Source organism: Pundamilia nyererei, unplaced genomic scaffold, assembly GCF_000239375.1.
Source record: "Pundamilia nyererei isolate P.nyererei 1_Seehausen unplaced genomic scaffold, PunNye1.0 scaffold00340, whole genome shotgun sequence".
NCBI classification, from domain to species: Eukaryota; Metazoa; Chordata; class Actinopteri; order Cichliformes; family Cichlidae; genus Pundamilia; species Pundamilia nyererei.
In genome coordinates, this window is record NW_005187741.1 from 298,839 (window position 1) to 325,245 (window position 26,407).

The following is a 26,407-nucleotide window of genomic DNA, read 5'->3' on the forward strand; positions in this document are numbered from 1 at the left end:
TGTGTGTGTGTGTGTGTGCGTGTGTGTGTGTGTGCATGTGTGCGTGTGTGTGTGTGTGCGTGTGTGTGTGTGCTCTCCTTCACAGACTTCAGCTTGTCCAGAATGCTGTGGCTCGCCTCCTGACTGGCAGTAGAAAGCATGCCTCTATCACTCCAGTTCTTATTGAGTTGCATTGGTTACCCATAAAATATCGCATTGAATTTAAAATATTGTTGCTCACCTTTAAAATTATAAATAATTTAGCCCCTCGTTATCTTGTCGATCTTCTTAGTCTATATGTCCCTGGACGAGCCCTCAGGTCTTCAGCCCAATTACTCCTCCAGCCTAGATCTAGACTTAAATCTAGGGGTGACCGTGCTTTTGCCCTGGTTGCACCGAATCTGTGGAACAACCTTCCTTTCGCTACCCGTGTGTCAGACTCCGTTTTATCTTTTAAATCCCGTTTAAAAACTCATTTATTCAACATAGCTTTTCCATCTCGTTAGCATCCCTGTTTTATATTTGGTTCAATTTCTTATTTATGTACTTTATCTTTTAGCTATATCTGTTCTTAGTAACTTTGCTCTTATATCCCCTTTTATTGCTGTATAATTATTCCCCTAACCTGATGACATATGTGGTACTTTGTTAATAGTCTTTTTTTATTGTCTTAATTTTCCTGTTTTTATTGTAAAGCACTTTGGGTTACCGCTGGTCTTTTAAACGTGCTATACAAATAAAGTTGTATTGTGTGTGCAGCACCTGAAATCCCTTCATCCAGCTAATGGCAGCTTGTGTTTTGACTGTGTGTGAGGGGTAAACGTTTCCTGGGAAGAGCCCGAGTTTCTCATGCTGAAGGAGGAGTGACTGTAATCACTTCGCTTTGTTTTCCGTTGTAAATGTTCACATTGTGGGAAGAAAAAGCTCCTTTGGGATTGATGAAAAGTAGAAAAACACTTCTGGCTGTTTTTTCTCAGCCTGCTGCCCTTTCAGTGGCTCTTTGATCAGATGTGGAAATACAAGATTACGTTGACGGCGTCTCTTCTGAACCCTTTCAGGTTGAACAGTCCTTCAGCTATCTGGAAATCCAGGGAATCCAAAGCAACAAGCCCACACAGGTACAAACAACATTATTGAGCTTTTCATTCATTACATCGCAGCACACATGACAACATCTGGACTACATGCACATGTGTCTCATGTAAAACATTGACAGCTTTTCCTCATGAAGCTAAAGCAGGCTTGACTCGTGTCGAGAACTCTGACGCTGTCCTCTTGTCCACTGTGTGTCCTTCTGTATCATGTTGGTCTTTTAAACTGGAGAAGTGAAAAAGGCCTCCAGCTCTGCATTAACTCACTCACCTGAATCAGCCTCCTCAGGCTTTCAGGGGAAAACCAATCATCATCACGGGGTGTCTGCGTTTCTTCACATCCGTGTTTCCTTCATGTCCGATTCCTTTGTGTGTGTCGCCCCCTGCAGCTGGTGTTGGAGCATGAGCACGGCTCGTGGAGCCTCCGGCTGGGCTCTGCAGAGGAAGTGGACAAGGTGATCGCTCACATCGGCAGCTGTCTGCACCGGATCTGCCCGGCAGGCGTACCGGTGTAGGTACCACACGGCCAGCAGCCGCTGGCACTGTTAGGCTGATAACACAGAACCACAACCTGACAGAGGGTTGGAAAGACCCTTTAAGTGTGAAATAAAGTTTTCAGTGTTCAGTTTATTCAGTAAAGTTTAGAATGATGATGAACAATTAGTTTCCATGTGATACTTAAAACAGGAAAAAGCTCATTTAACAGCACGGCACCTTTAAGGGTTTGACATCTGTTGGAGGTCATTGTGTTTGCTGGAGGGACGCATTTGTGGATGCAGAGGAATTAAAATATAAGTATGAAACAAATCTTCAGGAGACTTTTCTGGACTCGGCTAGAGTGTCGTTCCTGTAATCGGCTGCACGGTGCACGTTTGAAGCAGTCTGACGCTTTCAGATCACTGTCATGACTGATACACGTGTCGGCCTCATTATTCGTCTCTTTGACCATGTTTAATCTGAACGTGTGTGAGAATCAAGAGCCTGAGCAGATCCAAATTGTGCAGATCTTAAGTTTAAGGTCATCTTCTTATGCACCTCTGAAGCATTTTTAGCACGGCTGTTAGTTTTAGATCCCACAGTGGATCTTTGCAGTGTGCAAATCCTCTACAGCAATCCTTCAACGTGGTTTCATTTTCAGGATGTTACAGAAAGTCTCTGTGATGATGGTCGCATCCATGGTGACCACTTCATGTTCACAGTAATTCAGTTCATAGAAATCACACATTTGTGGCCTTTGCACCCAGATAAAACCAAATGTATGTTTTCAGTCTAGTTGACTGCTAAATAGGGGTGGGGGAAAAATCGATACTGTGTAGTATCGTGATATTTTGTTTGCTAATAATGTATCGATACAGGGACAGCAGAAATCGATATTTTGTTACAAAAAAAGTTTTTGTGCTCTGACTTCAGAGCATGTTGATCCTTTTCCTGAGCAACAATCCTGACATTCCTTCACTGTCCAAATGTGTTTAACAGCAATAAACATGACAGTTTACTTATTTTAATTTAAGACATGTTTTATTTTAATTAAGTTTAAAACTTTTTTATTTAATGTAAAATTATATTTTGTTTTAATTTACTTTCAAATTCTTCAGTTGCTGAAGGGGCTGCATAGTTTTCATATATTGCATAGTGCAGAATAGCTATAATTGTACCAGATGGCTGCATTCAGTTAAGTTGGACTAGACTGTAATACAAACCGTTCAGTTTGTCAACAATAAAACTGAAATGAGAGAAAGACTGAGTGCGAGACTTTGATGTTAGATAAAATGAATATTGATAAAGTTTACCTTTATGTACAGAATCTGAATATCGCAGATATTTAAAAAAAATCGCAATAATATCGTATCGTGCGTTAAGTATTGTGATAATATCGTATCGTGGGATGTATGGTGATTCCCACCTCTACTGCTAAACAAATCTAGTTATGAAAATGTGAGTTTAGTCCTCGTTTCTTTTTATTAGCTAATAAAGTCGAGCTTGTCTTTTGTTTTCTTGTTTCCTGTCTTTAGTTTCAGTTGTTGCTTTGGGAGTTTTGTGAAGCTTTTGAAATGATTTTTAAAAAGTGTGGAAATGAATATGAAATGATCCTGTTTTGTTGTCCTGCTTTCTCCTCTTTTGTCCCTTCCTCTCTCTGTAAGGAAGGAAGATGATGAGGAAGTTAAACTTGAAGCCCGCGGACAGGCTGGCAGCCCTGCAGGCCATCTGGGACGAGCAGGCGTCAGCTGACCTGGGACCGTGCGGTACATCATCATCATCACTCACTTCCCAGACACACCAAGTCACATGTTTAAAGTGTCTGTGCTTATTCGCTGCTGTCATGTGACTCTTTGCAGGCGGCTTCTCCCATCAGTACTGGTGTGTGTGTGATTACCTCCGCCAGCCGTACAGAGAGGAAGTCCAGTGGGTCGGTGCTGCACGCTGGAATCATTACTCTTTTTAATCTGATGAACTTTGTTTCCTCTCTTTCCTTCTTTCGTCTGTAGTCATCAGCTTCTTTTCTTATCTGCCGCTTTCTGTTTTTCACTGATACCTTTTCCATCTTTTTTTCTTCGCCTGCTTCTCTCCAGATGTTTTTACTGTGATGTCACAGCCATGTTGAAGCAATAACTCAGATTCTTGTCACATCTGCTGGAGCTGCGTGTTTCTGCTCTTTTTTTAAGTTTGTGGTTTCTTTCCTCTCAGCCTCACGTCTTTTCTTGTTGTCACCAGGATGTGGACACCATCTATCTCACTCAGGACACCAAAGAGCTCAACCTGCAGGACTTTGTTCATCTGGACAACAAGTACTGAAACCACTCAACACCTCATTATGTATCGAGAGTGACTTTGAATATGGGGGGACCAGTTTGAGCTTCATTTTTTATGTGCAGTATCAACGCATTTAATTACAGATTCAGCTGTTTTGTTGTTGACGCTTCAAAAGGACTCTTGGCATCACATTTTTCATTGTGCTGGGGGAATGAGGTGTAAACTTTCAGGTCAACGTCAGCAGCAGTGTTTGATGTCCTTTTTTCTGTGTCACTGTGTGGAATAAGTGAAGGTAATGAAGGCACATTTATTTTGTCCTTTCAGGGATTTGATTCCAATCATCACAGTTCTGGAGTACAACCAGTGGTTCACTAAGCTCTCCACCAAAGACTACAAACTGGTAACATCCTGCACAAATCCCGCTTTACCTGTGACATAAAACATCCACACATGGCCTCCTGTGTTTTTATCATAATGTTAAAAATCCTTCGCTATATAATAAAAATTCTTTATTTATTTTTATGTGACTGGGATTCAGTTTAAGACCCGAGTCTGTTTTGTCTGTTTCAGCCGACAGATGTGTGCGACCAGATTTTGAGAGTGGTGGCTCGATCGAGCCGGCTGGAGGAGCTGGTGCTGGACAATGCTGGGCTCAAAAGGTCAGAGGTCAAATAAGAGAGCCAGGCACATGTGATTTGTGCTCGTTTTCCGTTCTTCCATATTCTCCACATTTGTCAGTAAAGAATAAAAAGAGACCCCGACTGACCGATCTGCATTGTTGTTGCTCGTGTTGAGACTCTGTTAACAAAATCTTGCTAAGCCTGCTCGCTCTTCTTCTCCTGCAGTGATTTTGCTCAGAAACTGGCCGGCGCTCTGGCACACAACCCCGCCTCCACACTTCAAACACTCAATCTGAGCAACAACTCGCTGGAGGACAAAGGTTAAAAAATGTGTACACACACAGACACACACACACTACAGGCCGTGACGTATCAGCACGCCCTTAAACATCCCAGGAATACAAAAGAGGCGATGTTCTCATAGAGCATTACTTCATTTGTTATTGTCGCGGATGAGAACTGGCATTAATTTCACTTCTCATTATGTTTAATTTTTTTTCATCTGTTAAACATTTGTTCAGAGTTCTGTTATCTGTCTCCCTACGGGGCTTCCAGCTGCAGTCAGGCGCCCTCTGGTGGTCATTTCTTTAGCACTTTAAAGTCTAACGCACAGGTGTCGAACTCCAGGCCTCGAGGGCCGGTATCCTGCAGGTTTTAGATGTGTCCTTGATCCATCACAGCTGATTCAAATGACTAAATTACCTCCTCAACATGTCTTGACGTTCTCCAGAGGCCTGGTAATGAACTGATCATTTGATTCAGGTGTGTTGACCCAGGGTGAGATCTAAAACCTGCCGGACACCGGCCATGAGGCCTGGAGTTGGACATCCCTGGTCTAACGACTTCAAATACTGATGTTTGTTTCCTGCAGGTGTTGCAGCTCTGAGCGCTCAGTTTGCCAAACTGCCCATGGGTCTAAAGCACGTGAACCTCTCCAGGACTTCCATGTCTCCTAAAGGTGAACAAACACAGGGACACTGAGAAGACGTCCTATTTTGTGAATTCTTACCTTTTTTTTAAAGTGTTGTCATCATTTTCAGGCGTAAACAGCCTCTGTCAGGCTCTCTGCGCCAACCCGATTGTGGCCTCCACCCTCACACACCTCGATCTGTCGGGAAACTCCCTCCGAGGGGACGACCTCCCGGTATGCAGTCGTCCTCGCCACCGCATCTCGTATCAAACGCCAGGCTGGGCAACACTCGAGCTACAGTCACGGTTTGTGTTTTTTGTCTTCACAGAACCTTCACAGCTTCCTGAGTCACTCAAACGTCCTGGAAACCCTCGATCTGTCCAATAGCGACTGCTGTCTGGAGCAGGTCGGAACAACTTTAAAACTAAAAAGTCGGGCTCTGTGGTTCCATCGCGTTCTGATTATGTTTTTCTTCATCGTTCGTTATTGTGCTTAGGTGTGTTCGTCCCTGCTCAGAGGATCTTTGAAGCACCTTTCTGTCCTCAACATGTCAAAAACAGTCTTTTCTCACAGGTCAGATGTTAATAATGATGCACCTTAGTGTGATGTCTCTGCAGATATCCAATCTGATCACAAATGATGCATTCATTTCTCTTTTGATTTCTCCTTCAGCAAATCTTATCCAACAGTTGTTTTGTCACTTGACATTTATCGATGTGTTGATGCACGTGTCCTCACAGGAAGTGTAAAGATATCCCTCCGTCCTTTAAGCAGTTCTTCAGCTCTGCTCAGGCTCTGACGTCCGTCAGTCTGTCAGGAACCAAGCTGCCTCTGGAGGCTCTGAAGTAAGACTGTGATTTAAACGACACATATTCTGTACACGTTTCACATGAAAGCAAATTCGTCTCTGAAGCGGTTTGAAGTAAGTGCTTCAGTCGCTTTGGTCATGTTTGAGCGTAACAGGTCTCCTGTTAGTGTTTTCAGTATAACGTTTAGCTGATTTCTGGAAACCTCAGGGATGTGTTGCTGTTCACACAGAGACAGATGTTAATAAAAGGAAGGATAACCTGGAAAAAGTAACACTGATGTCTGTAAGCCACACTCGCTGATTCATTTGTGCCTCTGCAGATCTTTGCTGTTGGGACTCGGCTGCAACCCGAACCTCAGCGACGTGTCTCTGGACCTCAGCTGCTGTGAGGTAAGACTGCAGCACGCTGCGTGAGTGTGGAGGCTACATGTTGTTGTGATTTGTTCTACACAGATAAAGTAAACTGGAAGTATTGGAAAAGTGTTTACAGCGACTGTCTTCTGCTCCAGCTGCGTTCTGGAGGCTCCCAGATCCTGGAGGGTTGTATTGCTGAGATTCCCAACATTACCAGTCTGGATATTTCTGACAATGGTGTGGAAATTGTACTTTTAGTATTAAAGCTGCTCCTGTACTTGCTTTGAGTGTGATCTTGGTTCATTCATGTTTCCGTGCTGCCTCACGCAGGCCTGGATATGGATCTGACCACCCTGCTCGTGTGGCTGGCCAAGAACCGCTCCATCAGACACCTTTCACTGGGCAAAAACTTTAACAACATCAAGACCAAGTGGGTGACAGACAAGCCACAAACATGGGTTTGCACTCTTTGTTTCACTGCGGCACAATTACTCACCTGGTAACGTTTCCCACAGGAATGTGGCTCAGGTCCTGGACAATCTGGTTCATATGATTCAAGAAGAGGAATCCGTAAGAAACTTTAAACACTAAATTCGTGTTTAAGGCTTTAAATTCATCCTGTTTTGATTTTAAACACTCAAAATGTGTCCGTTGCGTCCCCGTTTGCAGCCGCTGACCTCGCTGTCCCTGGCTGATTCCAAACTCAAGGCCGACCTCTCCATCGTCCTCAACGCTCTGGGCAGCAACACCTCTCTGACCAAACTGGACATCAGTGGAAACTCCATGGGAGACATGGGGGCTAAGATTCTGGCCAAAGCCCTGCAGATCAACACTAAGCTCAGGTGAGCTCAGGTGTTTCATCTTTAACTCGTGTTGTGGTGAACATCAAGAAGCTGAAGAGGATTTTAATGTCCTACAGCGATGAGCGTGGGAATCTCAAAAACATCCTGACAATCTTTTCATTTCTAAAAGTTTCTCATAGAGGATACTAAAAGAGTTATTTTCCTTTTTTGGCTGATTCGTTTTTATATTTGTTTTGTATCTGCAGGACGTTAGTGTGGGACAGGAACAACCTGAGCCCGCAGGGGCTGCAGGATGTCGCTGCCGCTTTGGAGAAGTGAGTGTCCAGGAAGGCACAGCTGCCAGCTTTAAAGCCCAGCCCCGGCTTTGGTGTTGTGTGAGTGAATCAAATGTGGTTTTTCCCCACCAGGAACTACACCATCCGTTTCATGCCTGTTCCCATCATGGATGCTGCTCAGGCGCTGAAGGCAAATCCAGAGAAGACGGAGGACGCCTTGCTCAAGGTTTTGGTTTTCTCTGTTTTGGTCTTGTAAAGATCATTTCTGTGTGATCTCACCGTGTGTTTCCTCGTGCAGATGGAGCAGTACCTGCTGAGGAACCACGAGACGCGTAAATACCTGCAGGAGCAGGCGTACAGACTGCAGCAGGGAATCGTCACCACCACCACACAGCAGGCAGGCGCAGCACAGATTTCTCTCTTGGTCTTTTGCAACAACTGTTGTGTGTTTAAGAAACAGATCTGTCAGAGAGGATGTATCTACAATAAAACCTCCCCCAGCACAGAGCGGCTGCAGAGGTGGTCAGGATCAAAGCAATGGCTTTGATCCTACTGCTTGAACTAAGACTTTTATTTAAGAAACACAATGACACATTCAACAATTTGACTTAACAGTTTTATTGATTACAAAATACGCCATATCGGATTCATATCGGTATCGGCAGATATCCAAATTTATGATACCAGAATCGGTATCGTGCCATCTCTACTCTGTACTGACTTTAATTTAATTGTACAGATCAAAAGGACTTTAAATAATTAAAGTATTCAAAATATCGCGTGCAGTGTTGTCTGACCTTTGACCTCTGTGATGCAGATGATGGACATGATGTGTGTGAGGGTGCAGGATCATCTGAACTCTCTGAGGTTCACAGAGACCAGCGCCGTTCAGGAGGACATGAAGGTGGCCGAGAACCTCATGAGGGATGCCAGAAACTCCAAAACCGTAAGAACGTGCAGCTCACCTCAGATCCACCAACACTAGCAGCACAGCCTGTGTGCAGCATGGAGACCGACCCAGACGCTCCTCACTCATATCCTTTACTTTTTATCGCAGCTGCTTCCCAACCTGTACCACCTGAAGAGTGCAGGCTCCACAGGTACGTGTGTCGGAGCTATTCAGGATAAACTGGAGTCGATGGCTGGAGAGATAGCTGCAGTGATGGACGACCAGCTGCAGGTAAGAACGGCCATTTTTGCCCCTGAAACGTGGCTCTAATCTCGGCTGTGTGACGGGAAAGCAAGTCGAGCCTTAAACTCTAACTCGCTCACCACAGACGATGCTGAGGTCCATGGTGGAGGCTGCAGAGGCCCTGTGTCCTAATGTGATGAAGAAGAGCAGCCTTCGCCAGGAGCTGCTGAAGGCCGGTGCGGGGAGGATGACCATTCCTCGCAGCTTCGCCACCACCACGCTGCTGGAGCAGTCTGGGGTCGACATCATCAATAAGATCAGGTCTGAAATGCAAACGAGGTTCCTTAAAAACACTTAAAGAGCTTCTGATCCTCAGCACACACACTTTTTTAAAATTGTAAAATCTTTTAATACCTTTTGATCTTAATATCCTGGGCACATGTGTAACACGTGTCTTATGTCGCCCGTGTGTGACAGTGAAGTGAAACTCGCCGTTGCCTCGTTTCTCTCTGATCGCATCGTGGATGAGATCCTGGAGTCTCTGTCCAGATCACAGCACACTCTGGTTGGTGTCCTCTTCACCTCCACCACCTTTCTTTTTCTCCTCGTCGAGGTCTTCCTGGTTATCCCTCGTTATCTTTCTCTGGCCGTTTTCAGGCTGACCATCTGATCAGAAAGGACCAACCTCTGGTGCATCACAAGCCCCATTTGGAGATGGAAGTCTTAGATGAGACAGTTCTGCAGCCAGAGAGCTACGACCAGGATCAGAACCAAGATCGGGGAAATGACCTGGACGATATGGACTCCATGGTAGGAAAACACTAGTATGAATGATGTGCTACGAATGTTTCAAAGTCATCAGTAACAGAGCACAAGCTTGCCACATGAAGCAGGATTTAAAGAAAACAGGTCTGTTAATCCGTTCAAAGTGATCTCCTTGGGCCCCGCCCCTCCCTGAGCCCCTCCCTGAGCCCCTCCTCCCGCCCCTCCGTGAGCCTGGTTCTGCTGGAGGTTTCTTCCTGTTAAAAGGGAGTTTTTCCTTCCCACTGTCACCAAAGTGCTTATTCACAGGGGTCTTTTCTCTGTATCCATTATTTTAGGGTCTACCTTACAATATAAAGCACCTTGAAGCGACTGTTGTTGTGATTTGGAGCTTTATAAATAAAACTGAATTGAATTTCAAACATACAAACTTGAAGACAGAGGCAGGAGATCATTTTCTGCTCTGGGTCTAAACTTACATCTACAACATGGAGGAGGAGAATTCACCTCGAAGAGTGAGACTTCCACAGATGTGTGTGAGTACAGCAGAGACCTGGGAGCGGTGTTAGCGCTGCGCTAGGAGGTCACCTTGATGGGTTAACAGCTAAGCCCAAATCTGCTGTGTTTGTTTTTATAGCTGTACTCATGAGAGTTTCACGTATTTGTGTGACAATAAAAAAAATAATGATTAACAAAAATACTTTGCTGTTTAGATGATACCCAAGTCCAAGAGGAAGAGCATTCTGGTCAGGATGCTGAGGCCCGTGTCTGTGGCGTTTGGTAAGTAACATGTTGAGTCAGGCGCCGGTGACCCTTTGAACCTGGAGGAGGTGGAAAATAAGCAGTATGGAGACAGTCGGCAAGCATTTCATCCAGACGGGGAAAAGTGAACTAGATAAACAAATCTACTCGTTACTGTTAGTCACTGATGAGACTGACGTCTAAGCATGTAGAAACTCTTCAAAATAAAATATAATACAGCTCCTTATAAGGCTTTAGACCAGGGGTGTCAAACATCAGGCTCGGGGACCAGAATCAGCCTGGCAGAAGTGAAGAAGGACACAGATTTGAACTGTATTTTCATAAGTTTACAATCTGTCTTCTAGTTGTTTCATGTCTTGTGTATCCAGTATCATGGGACAAAATATAACACAACATCTTAGCGTGAGGACCTGCTGCGGTGGTATTTGACTTGTTCGATCTTGACTTGTCTTTTTGAAATTCCCATGAGGCTTTGCTTCCTTCTGTCTTTGCCTGTCAGAGTTGGAGTTTGACCTCGACAAAGCTCTGGAAGAGGTACCTATCCACGTCGAGGACCCTCCTCTTCCTTCTCCTTCACAGCTGGACAGAACGTCAGCGTACTACGAAGACCTCCCCCCTCCCCCGACTCCACAGGACGCAAAATCTGCCCCGCTGGCCGAGCTGCCGCCCATGGAGCACAAAACTCTGGAACATCACACCAAATTCCGGCCAAAACCCAAGAGGACGAAACCCGCTCGGCCACACGTAGGTCTCTAACATCCCCAAATCGACCCTGGGATGGATGTTTGGGATTTGTTTAGTGAGTCCTTTTAGTGTAAACTCATCATCAAATAATTGAGCTCTGTTTGTCTCTTTCAGCGGGAGGCCACGGGCGGCTCGGCGCCACAGGAAGCAGAGCCGAACAGCATCATGGGAAAGCTGGACGAGGGCTTGGATGACTTCTTCTCCAAGAAAGTCATTAAACTCGGCTTCAAGTGAGCATCGTGCCAAAACTGTTTTACATATTTTCACTCTTTAAGTAATCTTACTTTAAAAAGTAACTTATTACAATAGTAACAGTTCATTACGTTACCTGAAAACAGCAGTTTGCTAAAGTACAAATATGCACATCTTTGTATTTAGCTCGGCGACCGAGGCTCAGGGGGTTGGAAAGCTCATCTTGTAACCGGAAGGTTGCCGGTTCGATCCCCAGCTCTGTCTTCCTTGGTCGTTGTGTCCTTGAGCAAAACACTTCACCTACTGGTGATGGTCAGAGGGGCGTGATTTAGCAGCCTCGCTTCTGTCAGTCTGCCCCAGGGCAGCTGTGGCTACAACTGTAGTCTCCACCAGTGGATTTGAGAGTGAATGAATAGTGGAATTGTAAAGCGCTTTGAGGGCCTTGAAAAGCGCTATATAAATGCAATCTATTATTATTATTATTATTATTATTATTATTATTATTATTATTATTAGCCAGATGGTGTAAAGCCTACCGTGCATTCACCTTTGACTGTAGGCTAAATACAGGCTGGAGGACGATTTGCGGATGTTAGAGACTTGCATGTGACCAGCTGGGATTTGTCCTCTTGAGTTTTGGATAGTGGCAGATGCATGTATTGGTTGGATTTCCTCCACCTCGTCCTCATCTGGTGCTAAACAGCTGTAGGATTGGGTATTTTCCAGTCCTACAGCTGTTCAGCTCCATGTCGAGAAGTCAAAGAGACGTAAACATTGTTTTCCCTTTTTTTAGTGACATTAAAGTGATCATTTCCCAAATTCAGTTGGTCATGTTGGTTAAGGTTTTCCTATAATTTGAACATGTTTGGCATCAAATTCACTTTTGAGACTGAATAAATTTAGCTTTTCTCATTTTGATCATCTCCAGAATTCCCTCTGGGAAAGGTCCGTCCACCAGCACTCAGGAAGGATCGGATAAAAAACGTGAATCCAGGAAGAGTGGTTTCTTTAATCTCATCAAACGAACGTCCCGTTCAGAGAAGAGCCATGGATCTGCCGCCATCACCCCACCTCAACCTGCCTCTTCTGCCACAGCTGCACCCCTTTCCCCGTGCCCAGTGACTTGGGAGACGACACCGGCATCTCCCACATCACCTGTGAAAATCTGTCCCATTGTGCCGGAGCCCGAGCAGGAACCCCACAGGTCTCACTCTTCGAACCACACAGATTCTGAGATTGAGGCGTCTCCAGCTGCCACCGAACCTGCAGAGGAGGAGAAAGAAAAGAAGAACCTGGAGAGTAAGGAGAACCTGGAGAAGACAGAGCATCTGGAGAAAGTGGAGAAGAAGGGAAACCCCCATAAACCCCGTCACATCGGAGTTCCTATGATGAGAATGGACCTGATGGCTGAGATGAAGGCCAGGCAGGAGAGAATGGCTGGGAAGAAAGTAGGTGGAGTTTAAAGTTTGGTTGCATCATTAGCCAAAATATAAGACATGAATGTTCATGGGGTGGACAAAATAATAGGAACAGACCAGTACCACATTACTGCTGAGTGCAGCTACAGTAGTAAAGTAGCTTTATCATCAGAAGGATGCAGCGACGTAAGGAGCTGCAGATGTTCCTAATGAAAAGGCCAGTAGGAGCGCACTCAGTGACTGAATATAAAGATGTCTTTCTCTGGTTTCAGACGGAGGCAGCTCACGCACAGGACAAGGTGGACGGTGACAAAGGTTTGTGTCTTTATCATCTTACCTTCAGATGAGGCTGAACATGAAAGGCGGGGCTCCACATGAAATTTGAAATGCCATGAAAAATGTGATGTTTCAAGCGTGCTGGCTCTGTGCTGACGGTGCTGTCAATCGTCTTCCTGCAGCCAAGTCAGAAGTCCATCCCGCCGTGCCAGCAGACACTGATGAATCTAAGCCAGAGCCATCACCCAGGGCTAAGCCATCTGGTGTCACCCCCAAACCACCCCAGGCTACCAAAGCACCCCTGGTAGCCTGCACCTCTGGACCCCTCAGCCCAGCTAGCCGCCGACCAAGCAGCACCTACGTCTCTGGTAAGCAGGGAGAGGGCGAAGCCACCACTTTGAAGCTAAAAAATATATGCAGTTCCCATTTAAAACCAGAGCAAGTGTCTGACTGGTTGATTTCTCTGTGTGTCAGATGAATGTGGCAGTGCTCCAACGGGCAGCTTGTCTCCCAAAGCACCACTTCCTGCTCCTCGCCTGAAGAGGGCACCATCAGAACAGGAGCGAGCGAGTACCAGCAGCAACCCTGCAGAAGCTCTCTCTCCTCAGAGGGGTTAGTACCTACAGCACTGTGCAAAAGTCTTGAGTCACTGTGATTTCTTTATATTTTTCTTTCAAGCCACCGGACCTCCTTATACTTGTTTTCATTGTTTTTCATTGGACACCGTCATTTTCGGTCCAGTCCTGGATGATCTCGTCACAGCTGATGAGACCGATGGACAGAAAAGTGCCGCCATACTTTGGTCCACCGTGCAGTACCGTCTGCACATTTTTCAGCAGAACAATGATCCCACATACGACACCAGTGCAGTAAAACCACTATGGGTCATGGATCGGCCTCCCCAGAGCATGATTGAAGCAGCACATCTTGGTTTCCTTTGCATGGATCAGATGTTTCAATAAATCGCAGCACTTATTTTTCATTATCCTGGTAAAATGTAAAGAAATTAGGCGTCACACAAGACTCATATATGTAAAACCTTTCAATAAACAATTTAAGATAATCAATCTTTATTAAAAGGCATCAATCTCAGTCTATAAACATTATAGTTCAGGTATTATTTATTTATTACTTATTTTTTATTGATAAGGTGGTTTAAATTCGGCACAGATGGCCACTCAGACGATGTCAGACAGCCACGGCTGCTGAGACGCTTCCCTGCGATGAAGGCTGCACGACTCGCCGCTCTGGCAAAGCACAACACTTAATTTACCAGGTTCCTGCATGTTTAATGGAGGCTTCCAGGGCCGTGTTTGACGCCTCCACACGCCACACATGTTACGTCTGAAGCGATGGTCTGTCACACTTAAAGCAGATGCGTTCAATCCCAGCCTGTACTTGATACGTCCAAATGTCACTGTGCGGGGGATTTGGTAGTTTAATGCTTTAGTTGTGTAATTAACGCTCACAGGGACTCAGTGTTTTTCCTTAAAACAGCGACTCAGCTGCGCGATAAGAAAAAAAGACGACTTCTCTTCTTTTTTTAATTGTTGTGTAAAAAGATGTGATTTTAAAGTCAAAGAGACGAGAAGAAAAGGCCATTTGTACGTTTCCAGGACAGTTTATTGCACTCTTCAGAGTGAGTGTGTTTCAGCTGATGAAGCGTTGCAGAATATCTCAGTGTGAACCGCAGAGTTGTTGTTTTAACCTCGTTCAATATTTTATTTTTAAAGCAAACTTACACCCACTAGCTTTAGGATCACCACAATCCTCTTTATGGAATCTAAACTATCAGAGCTCAGCAGCTAATGCTAAAAAGTTTAATCATCAGTTTGCATCCACGTGTTTAATGGTGTAGATACATGCAACCCTGCACATTAGCACACAAATATTATACCAATTATATATTCACGAAAAATTAAGGAAAGACTGATCTGTTCGTACAATAAGATGTGTAATTTGTCCAATATTATTCTCAGAAGATGTCTTAAAAGCCACCGACACCAGCAAACACAGAGCAGAGGTCCAGTGGAGGTCGGGACGCCTGTCAATCAAACGGCCTGCGGCAGTTATGCTAAACTGCTTTAAAATTTACTCAATAATAAAAAAGCTTTTTTAAAATCATCCACTATGAAGTTATATTGGAAAGATTATTGAGACACTTTTTGCATCAAGCTGTAAACAAACTTTGCATTTTAACAGAAGAGGCTTTGGGGATGGAGCCGCTTTAGTGGGCACCCTCAAGTGGCCATTAGAGGAACTGCACGTTATTTATTTCCTTAATTTTCATTCGTTTCTTTGATACCGTCTTCATCCTGTAGGATAGTACCTTTCTGACTTCCAACACTTACCTTTGCATTCAAACCGGTTCCTAATCAGTCATCGGTAGTTCATATCTGCTGTCCAAGTCCACGCTGGGAAATCAAATGAAGCCGCTGAGAGTTTTCAGCTTCAAATTCGTGTCGGTCTTTACAGACAGTGTGTCCTTCTCTTCCAGCAGGTGAGAGTTCCACAGACGGCGATGTGTTTGATGGATCCGTCGAAGGCGCAGCGTCTGGCGCGGGCAGCCAGCGGTCGTCATCTCTGAAGAGGACAGTCAACCTTTCAGCTGCAAGCGAGGACAACCGAGAGCGCACCAAATCCCTCCCTGCCTACGGTACAACCAGTCACACTTACAATCACTGCATGTTGGTGCTCGATGGATCAGTCAGGAGGATGATCTGCTGTATTCTGTCTCTGCAAAGATGTTTTGAATGCCCAGAGCATCACGAGTAATCTGCAAAACCTCAGGCCACAGCAGCTCGCAGCGTCCTCCCTGCTGATTGGGTCTAGTACTGTATGAATAATAACCACATCCTCTTTTTAGAAAAACAAGCAAACCTCATAGTAAAGTATACAGACTGTATTCCACAGGCTTGAGGTGGTGTTAGAGTGCATCAGTATGATTATCTTTATCACTCTCTGCAGTGAGGCCTCCATCTCTGTCTGACGCACCTCCGAGTCCAGCTGATGAAGAGGCCGATCTCAAGTCTAACAGCAAATCAGAGGACGAGTCCAGTGATGACACGACATCAGTCTGACACCTGTAAGGTGTTTGCAGTCACCTAAATCCTGCTCGGCCACCTTTAAGGAGGCCGATCTCGTTCATACGGACAAAGACACGCGTGTAAATATTTTTCTTTGTACGTGCAGTGGATGCTGCACTTTGTCATGCTGTTATCAGTGGGACTTTCCCGACCTTGGATTAGTCCCAGCTGTCAAAACAACGTGCACATCAAAACAACCCCACCACTGTTTCTGTCCAAAGCTCTAATAGGACCATAAAGAGCAGGAGGATGGGTTTTATCTGTGGCTGCTTAGATGAACGTACTCAGCAATAAAAAGCTCACTTAGTCCAAAGCACTGAGGAAAATGAGTCTGACTTGTTGTTTTTGTGCGACTGTAAGAAGGTCAAAGTCTAAAAATCTTTCTTTATTATCTTTAAATCAGCAAATTCAAAGCAGCTGGAAAATTCTCAAACTCATTAGAAGAGCAACAAACTAGTCAAAAAATTCTGTTCTGAATTTTCTGTCGCTCCATTCTGATAGCGAGATAAATCATAAATCAATCTGCACATTGTGACAGTGATGTTTCCTCAAAGACACGCGTGTTTGAGAGCGAGTCCACTCCATGGACTCCGGCCTGGAACATTAAAAGCAGTGACTGGAGGTTGGGGACGCTTTATATAAGCAACGTATTAGCTTGTGCCAAATGTAACAGATGTTGATTTATGTGTAAAAGTGCTAGACTCCAGCTCTAATGTCATAAAGCAGCATTAAATATAAGGTTAATGTCCACGACCAGCCAGCAGGCTGAGATGATTCCAGATGTTCCCAGGACAAAACACAGAGTAGGGAACGATTGTTAAACCAGAAACGATGCGGTGTATTTAATTAGAGCACCATCAGATTATCATTACTATTATTTATTTTTATTTTTTAATCAAGATCGAGATGTAACATTTTAGCGACATAAACGGAGCGTCAGAGGAACAGTGAGACGATGCTGCGTTTATGTCGAGTGGACTGTAAATGCTGCTTTCGTCCACGTCCACTTCCGACTGCAAACCTCCAATTAGAGCCTTCCAGTCACCGCGGACGGAAATGATACAGACGCCTCATTTCATCCACAGCTTGGCCTTCAGCCCAGTTGAACAGTGGGTTTGAACCCAGAAAAAACAGCTGCTACGCTCATTTTACATGATGTGAACACAGCAAAAAAACCTCAGCAGGTGGAGACAGAGAGCAGCTCGTGCTCCTTTTATTTATTTGCTCAAAGTCAGGCAAAAGTAAGCCAACAAGGAGGATGGTAATATGAAGATTTGAGATGCAAAATTTAAAGCAACAGTTCACCCCAAACTCACGTTTGCATGTTTTCCCCCACCCTGTATTTCTGGATTGTGTTGGCGTGGGTTCCCCGCTTTTTCTTATTTAGTTTTTCTTGATCATGAAGTGCACAGTAGTTCTTGAAGCACCTGAAAATACACCTGGAAACCTCTTTGCTGAAGTCACGCCCCTGTTTCTCATGAAGTCCACAAACTTTGCTGTGAGCAGTTTCATGTGGGAACTATTTTCTTTCTACCAAACTACAACCATCCAACAGTCTGCTCGGGCAAACGAGCACGTACCCATGTTGGGACGTGATTCCTGTTACAGGATGTAAACACTGACGAGTCCTCTTGAGCAGAGCTGTAATGTTGGCTGTCTGCGTGCTTCTCTGGGCTGGTAGAGCTATGGCAACAGTTCCCATGTGAAGCTGCTCTTTCCACGGCTCGTGGAGGGTTTTTTATAACGAGCCGGTCATGATGTCTGGAAAGACGCATCACTGCTGAGCTATTCAAAGGTACTGTTTGGCCCTTAGAGCACCCCGAGGTGAGTTCACATCTCTGCAGCTGATCTCTCGGAAAGAATAGCACATTTGATTTGGAGGTGAACTGTCCTGTAATATTTAATTGGTTCTATCTAAATGAAAATAAGCAGTGCGTGTATCCGAAACATCAAACTGCCTTTGGTAAATGTCACCATCTGTTACTCTTCTGCTATCACGAGTCCATAAAGGTTCAGTGTTTAAACAAACAAAGTGATTTCTGTTCATCATGTACTGCTGCCCTCACCGATGTATCCTGTAAATATGAGCCGACACTGATTACAGACTAAGAGGGGCTTGTGTCATGTGATTTAAAATCCTTGGTGATGGGTTTCTTTTCTTTTTATCTGTTTTTATAGATTTGCTGTAAATGTGACAGCGCACGGTCAGATATTTCTGTATTTGAATGTTTATACCAATAAATATTATTTTACTTGTGTCTCTCTCTCGCTCTCTTTACACGCATGTCTGTTGGGCACTCTCGCTCACCCCTCCCTTCATATATACAGACCACCAAGTCTTCATGCTCATTTGGCTGATTTCAGGCGACGCCTGAGCAGATTTTATTTCAGGGGGACAGACCGTCTTTGTCTCTCTGTGAGGACGTCGGGCACGTTTGTTTCCTGCCTGTAGACTGGTCTAAAGCACCATGGACAGCGCACTGGACAGACTGGACGCTGCAGGATTCTTACAGATCTGGCAACATTTTGACATAAATGGTAAGAAGGCGAGCTTTTTAATGGACCTTAACTTACTAATATATATAGATATATGAACGTATTAAAAAGATATCTGGCATACAAACTGTATAATTGATTTGAGTTTGCTACTGCTTCTAAATAGAAAGTGCAAAACTTGACGTGATATGAAACCAGTGAGTTGGGACGATCATGTTACAGCAGCTTAACAAACAGACCAATAATTAAATAAAATAATAGCTTAATAATGTGCAGTAATCAATAAAATGGAACAGGGCACGAAGAAATGCAAAAGTCCTTAAGCAGAAAATAATGATGAAATTCAAATAAAAGTAAAACTAAACTACAATCAAATACAAAAATAAACTAATAAATTGTTGTGATTGTGATTTGTAGCTGATGGAAGTGAATGTGTGAGATGATGATGATACGTGTGAACAGTGCAGGGTTTAATCAAGCTGTTGAGACTTTCTTCAGTTCCAGCTTCAACTTTGTGACTTTAAGAGGAAACTCAGTTTTATCTGAATTATAACAATTAATTTTAAACAAACTACATTGTTTGGAAAGATTGTAACCGTCGCAGTAAATCCTGTTATGATTCCGCTCTCTGAAAACGGCTCGTGCAGAAGAACTGAACCAGTTTAGCTGGAAGAAAGAAGTGAAACTGTGTCAGTGTCACATAAGCAGTTCTACTCGAGAGTAAGTGACAGAAAAACCATCATTTTGTTTCTGTCGTAGACGACGGCTACATCGAAGCCAGTGAGCTGGAGGCCTTCTTTAAACACACGTTGCACAAACTCGGGATGAAGGTAAGAGATCCACGTGTGAGAACGGTTAACGATGAGCGAATCGTTTCCTGTTGGCCAAACGAGGTTCTGAACTACAGTTTGTATTTTTTTTAACATTTCCACTGTAAAAGTCAGACACGATTAAAACAACTATGGTAACTTTTTGGTAGCATTTGGATTTTTCTGGGTCAGCTGTCACATTTGAAGGCCTCGAAAACTTCACTGTAACTCCCAGAGGTTAAAAAATAATAAGTAAACAGGACCCAGAAATGCCCAAAACTCATTAGCTGCAGACTGACGTCCATGCTGTTTTCTGAAGGAGGCGATAACTGAGGACAAAATCAGAAGGCTGAAAGAGAAGTTCATGCCTGCGTGTGACATCGGGGCTGGCGGACGTCTGCAGATCCAAGAGGTACGAGGTCAGCCTTCGATGTGTTCTGTCAGCAACCAACAAGCATATTCACTCCTGTACAAAAAAAACATACATTACAAAAAAGAAGAAGAAATTCGACTCAACAACATATTCTTCTGTATGTCACCTTTTCAGCTGGCCACAATGATGCTGCCAGAGGAGGAGAACTTCCTGCTTCTGTTCCGCAGAGAGACGCCGCTGGACAACAGTGTGGAGTTTATGAGGGTGAGGGTCAAAGGTCAACATTAATGGAGCGATGAGGAATGGAGGAGGAGGAGGAGGATGGGTATTTAATGAGTAACAGTGTGGAAGAACATTTCACAAATCAGAGATTAATCAATATCAACAGTTTTGTTTCCTTTTGGTATTTATGTGCACATTTCTGAAACACCATGAGTCACAAAATGCTCAGAATTATAATTACATAGATAATGCATGCAAATAAAACAAAATACTAAATGAAACTGTAAAGGTGTTAACCTTTTAATTTAATAGACAATCAATATTCCCTGTCTTATCAATCATTACGAATGACACCGCTCTGCAGCCCCTAATCTCTTTGTAGGGCGAGAGTGTTCAGCTGTTGGCAGCTGATCACACCTGGTGAGGTGTGGATAAAGGCACACCTGAGGGAGGCTTTCAGGGAGGCGCCCAGCTTTTTTTCAGCTAACTTATTATGTAATTTAAATTAAAACCTCTGCTTTGTGAAATTCTGGTATTAGTCTCCATATTTATGTTGCAGCTTTTGAGTCGTAACAGAGGAGAACCTGGATTTCTTTCTTTCTTTTTAACCATGGTCACTTTGGTAAAAACACGTCGGAAGCTCCACCTTCTCTGGTTTCCTCCTTGGACACTATTGCTTCAGTTACTTTAAACTTAGTTTCAGCAGGCTTCTCGCTGACACCATCCTCCTCCCGTTCTCTGCTTCACCTCCAGCTAACCATCTTTCCTTAAATAGGAAAATGAGGAAAATTCCTCACCAAGAGAGTTGGAAACCATCGATGGAAAGTTCTGGGCCCACCAGGATGATGTTTGCTCACCATCTGCCCTACTGTTCACATTTGGCTTCCTGTGACTTTGCAATCTTCCACAACATTTACGTGAAGTTTCACACACTAGTAGAGATCCACTGTGCATCCACTGAATGATCTAAAAAGTGCAACGTGCTGGAAGAGGTCCAAAGCTGAACAAGGAAAGGACCTTGAAGGGGAGACCTGTAGGTTAGACTGTTGTCGGTGTGGCTCAACCTTCGGCACAAAGACGAACTGTAATTTCATGTTGATGGTTTGTTTTTAGGATTTATCCTTTTTTTCTTTTTGCAGATTTGGAGAAACTATGACACAGACAGCAGTGGCTACATCTCAGCTGTTGAACTCAAGGTGACTGTTCAAATCTGAGGAAATATCTTAAAAGCAGACACAGCTTTCGGAGGTGGTGAAATGATTTCAGATCCCCAAAAATCATCGATTTGCTTATTGTGTGAACCCAGATTAGATCGTTATTGGGGCTTAATTAAAATGAAAAAAGCACATTTGGTGGAGTTTCTCTGTGGCAGATGCGTCTTTCTTGTGCCTTTCTTCAGGGGTTTCTTCAAGACTTGTTCCTCCAACATGGGAAGACCATCACCCCCAAAAAATTGGAGGAGTACACTGACACCATGGTAACGGGCAGTGAGGTTGGGATTTGGGGGGGCAACAAGTTTGGCTCATCTTCACTCTGACGGGGGTTTTTTTCCCCCCTCTAGATGAAAATGTTCGACAAAAACAAAGATGGCAGACTGGATCTCAATGACCTGGCCAGGTACTGTTCGAATTGTTTCATCGCTCACTTTCTGGCACCAACGAGTGTTTTTACACCCTTTTTGCAGCAACGCCTGCAGTACTTTTTCATGGGGGTGACACAGGGGAGGGGGTGAGGATGGGAAATCGTGAGGGACATACTACATGACACACTACAGATGACAAAAACTGTATAAGCAGCACTGAGGGGGCCAGCACATTTTGGGGGGGGGATGGCCCCTGCCCCCCCTTGGTGGCACCCCTGTCACTTTATCGGTCATTTTCTTTGTTTTGATCGATCGGCCTCTCTGTGTTCTTTTGTTTTTGTGACCTTGCTTGTCACCGTTTTGAGTCTCTTTAAGATGTTTTTACATGTTTTTCTATTTTGTTTTCATTTTCTATTGTTCTGCTTTAAAATATTTTCTTCTTTTGTCCTTGCATCCCAATAGAATCGCTCACAAAAGCCTTTGAGGGATTGAAAATATTTATTGGATTCCATCATATTTCTATTTGACAAAAATCTGTTTCTTTTCTCCAGAATTTTGGCCTTAAAAGAAAATTTCCTGCTGAAGTTTAAGATGGATGTAAGTGTGAAGATGCTGACTTGTAGTGTAAAGTGAATAAACTGCACCTAACAACAAAGCCACTGTGACTGAATCATATTTAACCTTTCATACTCAGTTTGGATGTTCATTTATTCATACTCAGTGCAACATTCTGCTCTCAGGCTTGCAGTCAGGAAGACAGAAAGAGGGACTTTGAGAAGATATTCGCTCACTATGATGTTGTAAGTGGAATTTTGCCCACTTTAATAATCATCTCTTTCTCACTGGGCTTGAATTCTTTTGTTGTTTTGTTAATAATACAACCAGAGAGCAGGACTGGTTCACGCAAAGCACATTTTTCATGTGAATAGAGAAAGAAAACCTTTGAAGTTCTGACACGCAGTTATTCTTGATGATAAAATAATATTATGCCACGTGTGTGTAGAGTAAGACGGGTGCACTGGAGGGCCCTGAGGTGGATGGATTTGTCAAAGATATGATGGAGCTGGTGAAGGTATAACTCTTACTCTTACGATCCCGACAGCAGTGTTTTTGTTTAGTGCTGTTTAAATGTTTCTGTTGTTGTATGATTTTTGATATCACTCACAAAAATGCAGTTATTCTATAACAAAACAAAAAACCCTTACAGAGAAGGGTTGGTACTTTCTTTAAATAAACCTTTCTTTGTTTTAATAACCTGTAGAGACTTTTATTTGAAGCATTTAAATCCACTAAGACTTTCACAGCTATAAATTCTTTCTGCAGCCCAGCATCAGTGGGACAGACCTGGATAAGTTCAGGAAAGCCCTGATGGGTCACTGTGACATCAATGGAGACGGAAAGATCCAAAAGAATGAGCTGGCTCTCTGCCTCGGCCTTAAGCTCAGCTAACTGACCCTGGAAACATTCAAAGAAGTGTATATCCTTCCGTCCTCTGCTGGTCTCTTTTACTTGCCGTCTTCTTTGTATCCTGCTGATTGTCTTAACTCGTCCCTTTTCTTTCTTCACCTGTGGTTTCTCGTCTTATCCCAGTTTTTGCAGGCATGTTGATAAATGGTGTTGTGTTCCTATTAACTGGGTCATATTTCCATAACTGTAAATATCTTTCTTTATTTGAAAATATTTTGCATTAAATGTGGATCTTGCCATAATGACATTACTCTACTGTAGATAAGTAAAACATATCTATCTGCTTTGAATTATTATAATGTTGCTTTTTCCAACGCATGCTGATTCTGCGTAATGTGACTAAGTCTCTGTTTGCATGACATTACTGTGAAAGTAGCAAAGATAAAAGAGATTTAATAAAAATGATTTACGTTTTGTCAGTAGTGTCTTTCTGAACATAAACCACAGGAGTCACAGACGACCAGCAGGACTCCTGAAGTCTTTTTACTGAAAAACATCAATCTGGCAACAAGGACCACCTTAGATTATTAAATATCACATAACAGGAAACAGTCCTGTTTATTACTTTGAAAATATACCTTTCATATGCTGTCCCTCCAAACTGATGCTCTAGATTTAAGTTTATATTAAAGCCTTCTATCCTGAAACTAATCAGAGGATGTGCCTCTTACGCTGAGTTAGTATAAAGTCTTAGAGGCCTGTACTGTGAAACAATTTTAAAAACTTCTACATACCCAGGACATCTTTTCTCCTATTATATTTGGCTTCATTTACCCTAACAAATCTCCAAATCTCCCAGAACTTGTTCACATAAAATGAGCTCAGTGAACCATGATGCCGTGTTGTGTCTGCTTTACCCCAGGCAGGTTTAAGGTTTATTTATTTATAATAAATCCCTCTGCACCCATCAGAAACTGAATAAGAAAGAAGAACATGTGCAAGAAGGCTGTAGCTGTAGCAGTAAACAGTGTGTTAAGTGGATGAGTTGTACAGGGAGCCACAGGCAGGAATGACTTCCTGTGTCGTTCAGTGGTGCATTATGGGTAATCTCAGTCTTTCACTGAACGTGCTCCTGTGACTGACCAGCATGTCATGGAGTGGGTGGGAAGAATTATCCAACATTGTCTTTATCTTGGACAGCATCCGCCTCTCTGACACCACCTTAGGAGAGTCCTGCTCCATTCCTACAACATTACTGGCCTTGCGGATCAGTTTTTTGAGTCCCCCAGCATGCAGCAGCATAAAGGGTCGCACTGACCACAACAGACTTGTAGAAAATCCTCAGCATTTTCTGGCAGATGTTGAAGGACCTCAGTTGCCTCAAAAAATAGAGACGACTCTGGCCCTTTCTGTAAAGTGCTGTGGTGTTTTTAGCCCAGTCCAGTTTATTATCAATATGAACTCCAAGGTATTTATAGTCCTCCACAATGTCAACACTGACCCCCTGGATTGAAACAGGGGTCAAGTGTTTCCTGGTCTTCCTGAAGTCCATGATCAGTTCCTTGGTCTTTGCCACGTTGAGCTGCAGATGATTCTGCTCACACCACGTGACAAAGGAGTCGACAACAGCCCGGTACTCTGTCTCATCATCCCTGCTGATGCATCCAACCACCGCAGAGTCATCAGAAAACTTCTGAAGATGGCAGGTCTCTGTGCAGTGGCTGAAGTCTGTGGTGTAGAGGGTGAAGAGGAAGGGGGAGAGGACGGTCCCTTGTGGTGCCCCTGTGTTGCTGATTACCTTGTCAGACACACACTGTGGGAGACGTACATATTGTGGTCTTCCTGTCAGGTAATCAACAATCCAGGACACCAGAGAAGCATCCACCTGCATCGCTGCTAACTTATCACCCAGGAGGGTCGGCCTGATGGTGTTGAAAGCACTGGAAAAGTCAAAAAACATGACCCTCACAGTGCTCGCCGGCTGGTCCAGGATGAGCCTTTCCAGGGTCTTCATGATGTGGGAGGTCAGTGCGACAGGTCTGTAATCCTGGGGTCACTGGGACGTGGCGTCTTTGGTGCAGGGATGGGGCATGATGTCTTCCACAGCACCGGGACCCTCAGACTCAGAATCAGCATGAACACTTGATGGAAGACTCCACAAAGCTGGGGGGCACAGGCCTTGAGGACGTGGGGACTCACTCCGTCTAGTCCAGCAGACTTGCCTGAGTGAAGTCTCCTTTTAAATGTGAACCTGCAGAAAACTCCTTCCTATCTACATTTTATTGGTAAGACTAAACAAAAATATAATGCTAACAACATTTCTACAACCATGTAGTGGAAAAAGGGACAGCATGTGGTTTTTTATGATAAAATATCATAAAGCCTCTAGAAACCAAAGTCTTGAATTTTCATCACTAGGTTTATTTTAGTATATTTCATAATTTAACACCCATTTTAAGATAATAGACCAATAAGGAATGGGGTACCTTGGTGTGAAGACATGTCAGTTTAAAGTCATTATGCACCACAAATTTGAATGTAAACTCTATTGGATTTAGGTGGCATCCAAAAACTCGTGGTTGGGTGTCTCAATAATTAGACACAGGGGCTAAAGTTCTGTCATCACTTTGGTCAGCTGATCCTATAAGTAGTCTACAAACTACGCTGGCTAATTAGTTTAATTCCAAACAGCTGCTGAGGTGGATGGAAGGCCTCTGCTAATCTCTCCCGCCTGATTCAAATGAGTGCTATATGATTGGTTCTCAACCTGTTGTTTGTTTGCAAGCAACAGTGCGTGCTCTGCAGGCTGCTGGGTTGTGCTTTGTGAAAGATGGCCTCTGGACCTTGTGTGAGGTAAACTTGTTTTGTTCCATTTTAGCAAATCTGTTGATATGCTGACTTTGTTTAACACACATTGTATTTCCAGGGTGTTGTTGCTCTCACTGTTGGCCTTCAGCAAGCATGCTGAGGGTGAGTATTGATGTGTTCAAACTACATTATGCAATCACTAACCTGTTAGAGCACTGTCGATTTAATTTTCTCTTTGTAGCTCTTACTTACAGGAGGAGCTACTCCAGTGTCATTAAGCCTTATTTTGGGAAGCCTGAGGATTTTCCACACAATCAGTATCCTGTCTCCAGACATAAGAGCTATGCACAACCCCGAAGCTCTCTGGGTGTTTATGGGCCTGAAAATGGGTCACAAAATGAGAGTTCTTACCCCACTGCTGCAGGTCTGCCTGGTGGTGCTGGTGCTTCCTCTGGTAGGCCATTAAATGGTTACCTTCAACAAGAAAGCATGTTTAGCTACAGATCTGGCTCATCACAACCCCACAAACCATCATATTACCAGGGTGATACTGATGGTGCCCTCCAGTCCAAGGACGCCATGTGGGGTTTGGCACCATCCCAGAAAAGAAACTGGATTGACGCAGGAATCGTCTCAAGTTATCCAATTGAGATGCGTTCTGTGCCCCAGCGGCCAAGTAATGAGCACCAGACCCAGCCACACGACAAGCAAGAACAGTTTAGCGATGAGTCCAGTATGTTTCAGTCT

At 43.9% G+C, this 26,407-nt stretch overlaps 2 protein-coding genes across 4 annotated transcripts in view; both read left to right on the plus strand.

The window, feature by feature from the left end:
• The window catches only part of carmil1 (capping protein regulator and myosin 1 linker 1), a 31,587-nt gene extending 13,366 nt beyond the window's left edge, over positions 1-18,221 (plus strand). For 2 of the 3 annotated variants that reach the window (XM_005752033.2, XM_005752034.2), the window contains 35 exons: positions 1,038-1,097; positions 1,460-1,581; positions 3,216-3,313; positions 3,407-3,477; positions 3,783-3,856; positions 4,146-4,221; positions 4,392-4,480; positions 4,667-4,761; positions 5,313-5,399; positions 5,482-5,585; positions 5,680-5,757; positions 5,848-5,924; positions 6,092-6,196; positions 6,480-6,549; positions 6,669-6,750; positions 6,844-6,943; positions 7,029-7,083; positions 7,183-7,355; positions 7,562-7,630; positions 7,724-7,817; positions 7,890-7,988; positions 8,409-8,537; positions 8,649-8,771; positions 8,869-9,044; positions 9,201-9,288; positions 9,381-9,533; positions 10,199-10,265; positions 10,747-10,991; positions 11,106-11,221; positions 12,112-12,631; positions 12,874-12,916; positions 13,060-13,245; positions 13,352-13,489; positions 15,375-15,533; positions 15,845-18,221. In XM_005752033.2, coding sequence (XP_005752090.1) covers positions 1,038-1,097; positions 1,460-1,581; positions 3,216-3,313; positions 3,407-3,477; positions 3,783-3,856; positions 4,146-4,221; positions 4,392-4,480; positions 4,667-4,761; positions 5,313-5,399; positions 5,482-5,585; positions 5,680-5,757; positions 5,848-5,924; positions 6,092-6,196; positions 6,480-6,549; positions 6,669-6,750; positions 6,844-6,943; positions 7,029-7,083; positions 7,183-7,355; positions 7,562-7,630; positions 7,724-7,817; positions 7,890-7,988; positions 8,409-8,537; positions 8,649-8,771; positions 8,869-9,044; positions 9,201-9,288; positions 9,381-9,533; positions 10,199-10,265; positions 10,747-10,991; positions 11,106-11,221; positions 12,112-12,631; positions 12,874-12,916; positions 13,060-13,245; positions 13,352-13,489; positions 15,375-15,533; positions 15,845-15,957 — 4,134 coding nt within the window. In that variant the 3' untranslated portion in view covers positions 15,958-18,221. The remainder of the gene's footprint in view (positions 1-1,037; positions 1,098-1,459; positions 1,582-3,215; positions 3,314-3,406; positions 3,478-3,782; positions 3,857-4,145; positions 4,222-4,391; positions 4,481-4,666; positions 4,762-5,312; positions 5,400-5,481; positions 5,586-5,679; positions 5,758-5,847; positions 5,925-6,091; positions 6,197-6,479; positions 6,550-6,668; positions 6,751-6,843; positions 6,944-7,028; positions 7,084-7,182; positions 7,356-7,561; positions 7,631-7,723; positions 7,818-7,889; positions 7,989-8,408; positions 8,538-8,648; positions 8,772-8,868; positions 9,045-9,200; positions 9,289-9,380; positions 9,534-10,198; positions 10,266-10,746; positions 10,992-11,105; positions 11,222-12,111; positions 12,632-12,873; positions 12,917-13,059; positions 13,246-13,351; positions 13,490-15,374; positions 15,534-15,844) is intronic. The other variant, XM_013915652.1, reaches the window with a different exon arrangement.
• A 106-nt stretch (positions 18,222-18,327) lies between these two features.
• LOC102201887 (secretagogin-like) lies at positions 18,328-23,296 on the plus strand. Its single transcript, XM_005752035.2, has 11 exons — positions 18,328-18,501; positions 19,219-19,289; positions 19,588-19,680; positions 19,816-19,905; positions 21,003-21,059; positions 21,263-21,340; positions 21,425-21,480; positions 21,997-22,042; positions 22,186-22,245; positions 22,449-22,517; positions 22,769-23,296. The coding sequence occupies exons 1-11, from the start codon at positions 18,432-18,434 to the stop codon at positions 22,892-22,894; spliced, it is 816 nt and encodes a 271-aa protein (XP_005752092.1). The 5' UTR covers positions 18,328-18,431; the 3' UTR covers positions 22,895-23,296.
• The last annotated feature ends 3,111 nt before the right edge of the window (positions 23,297-26,407 follow it).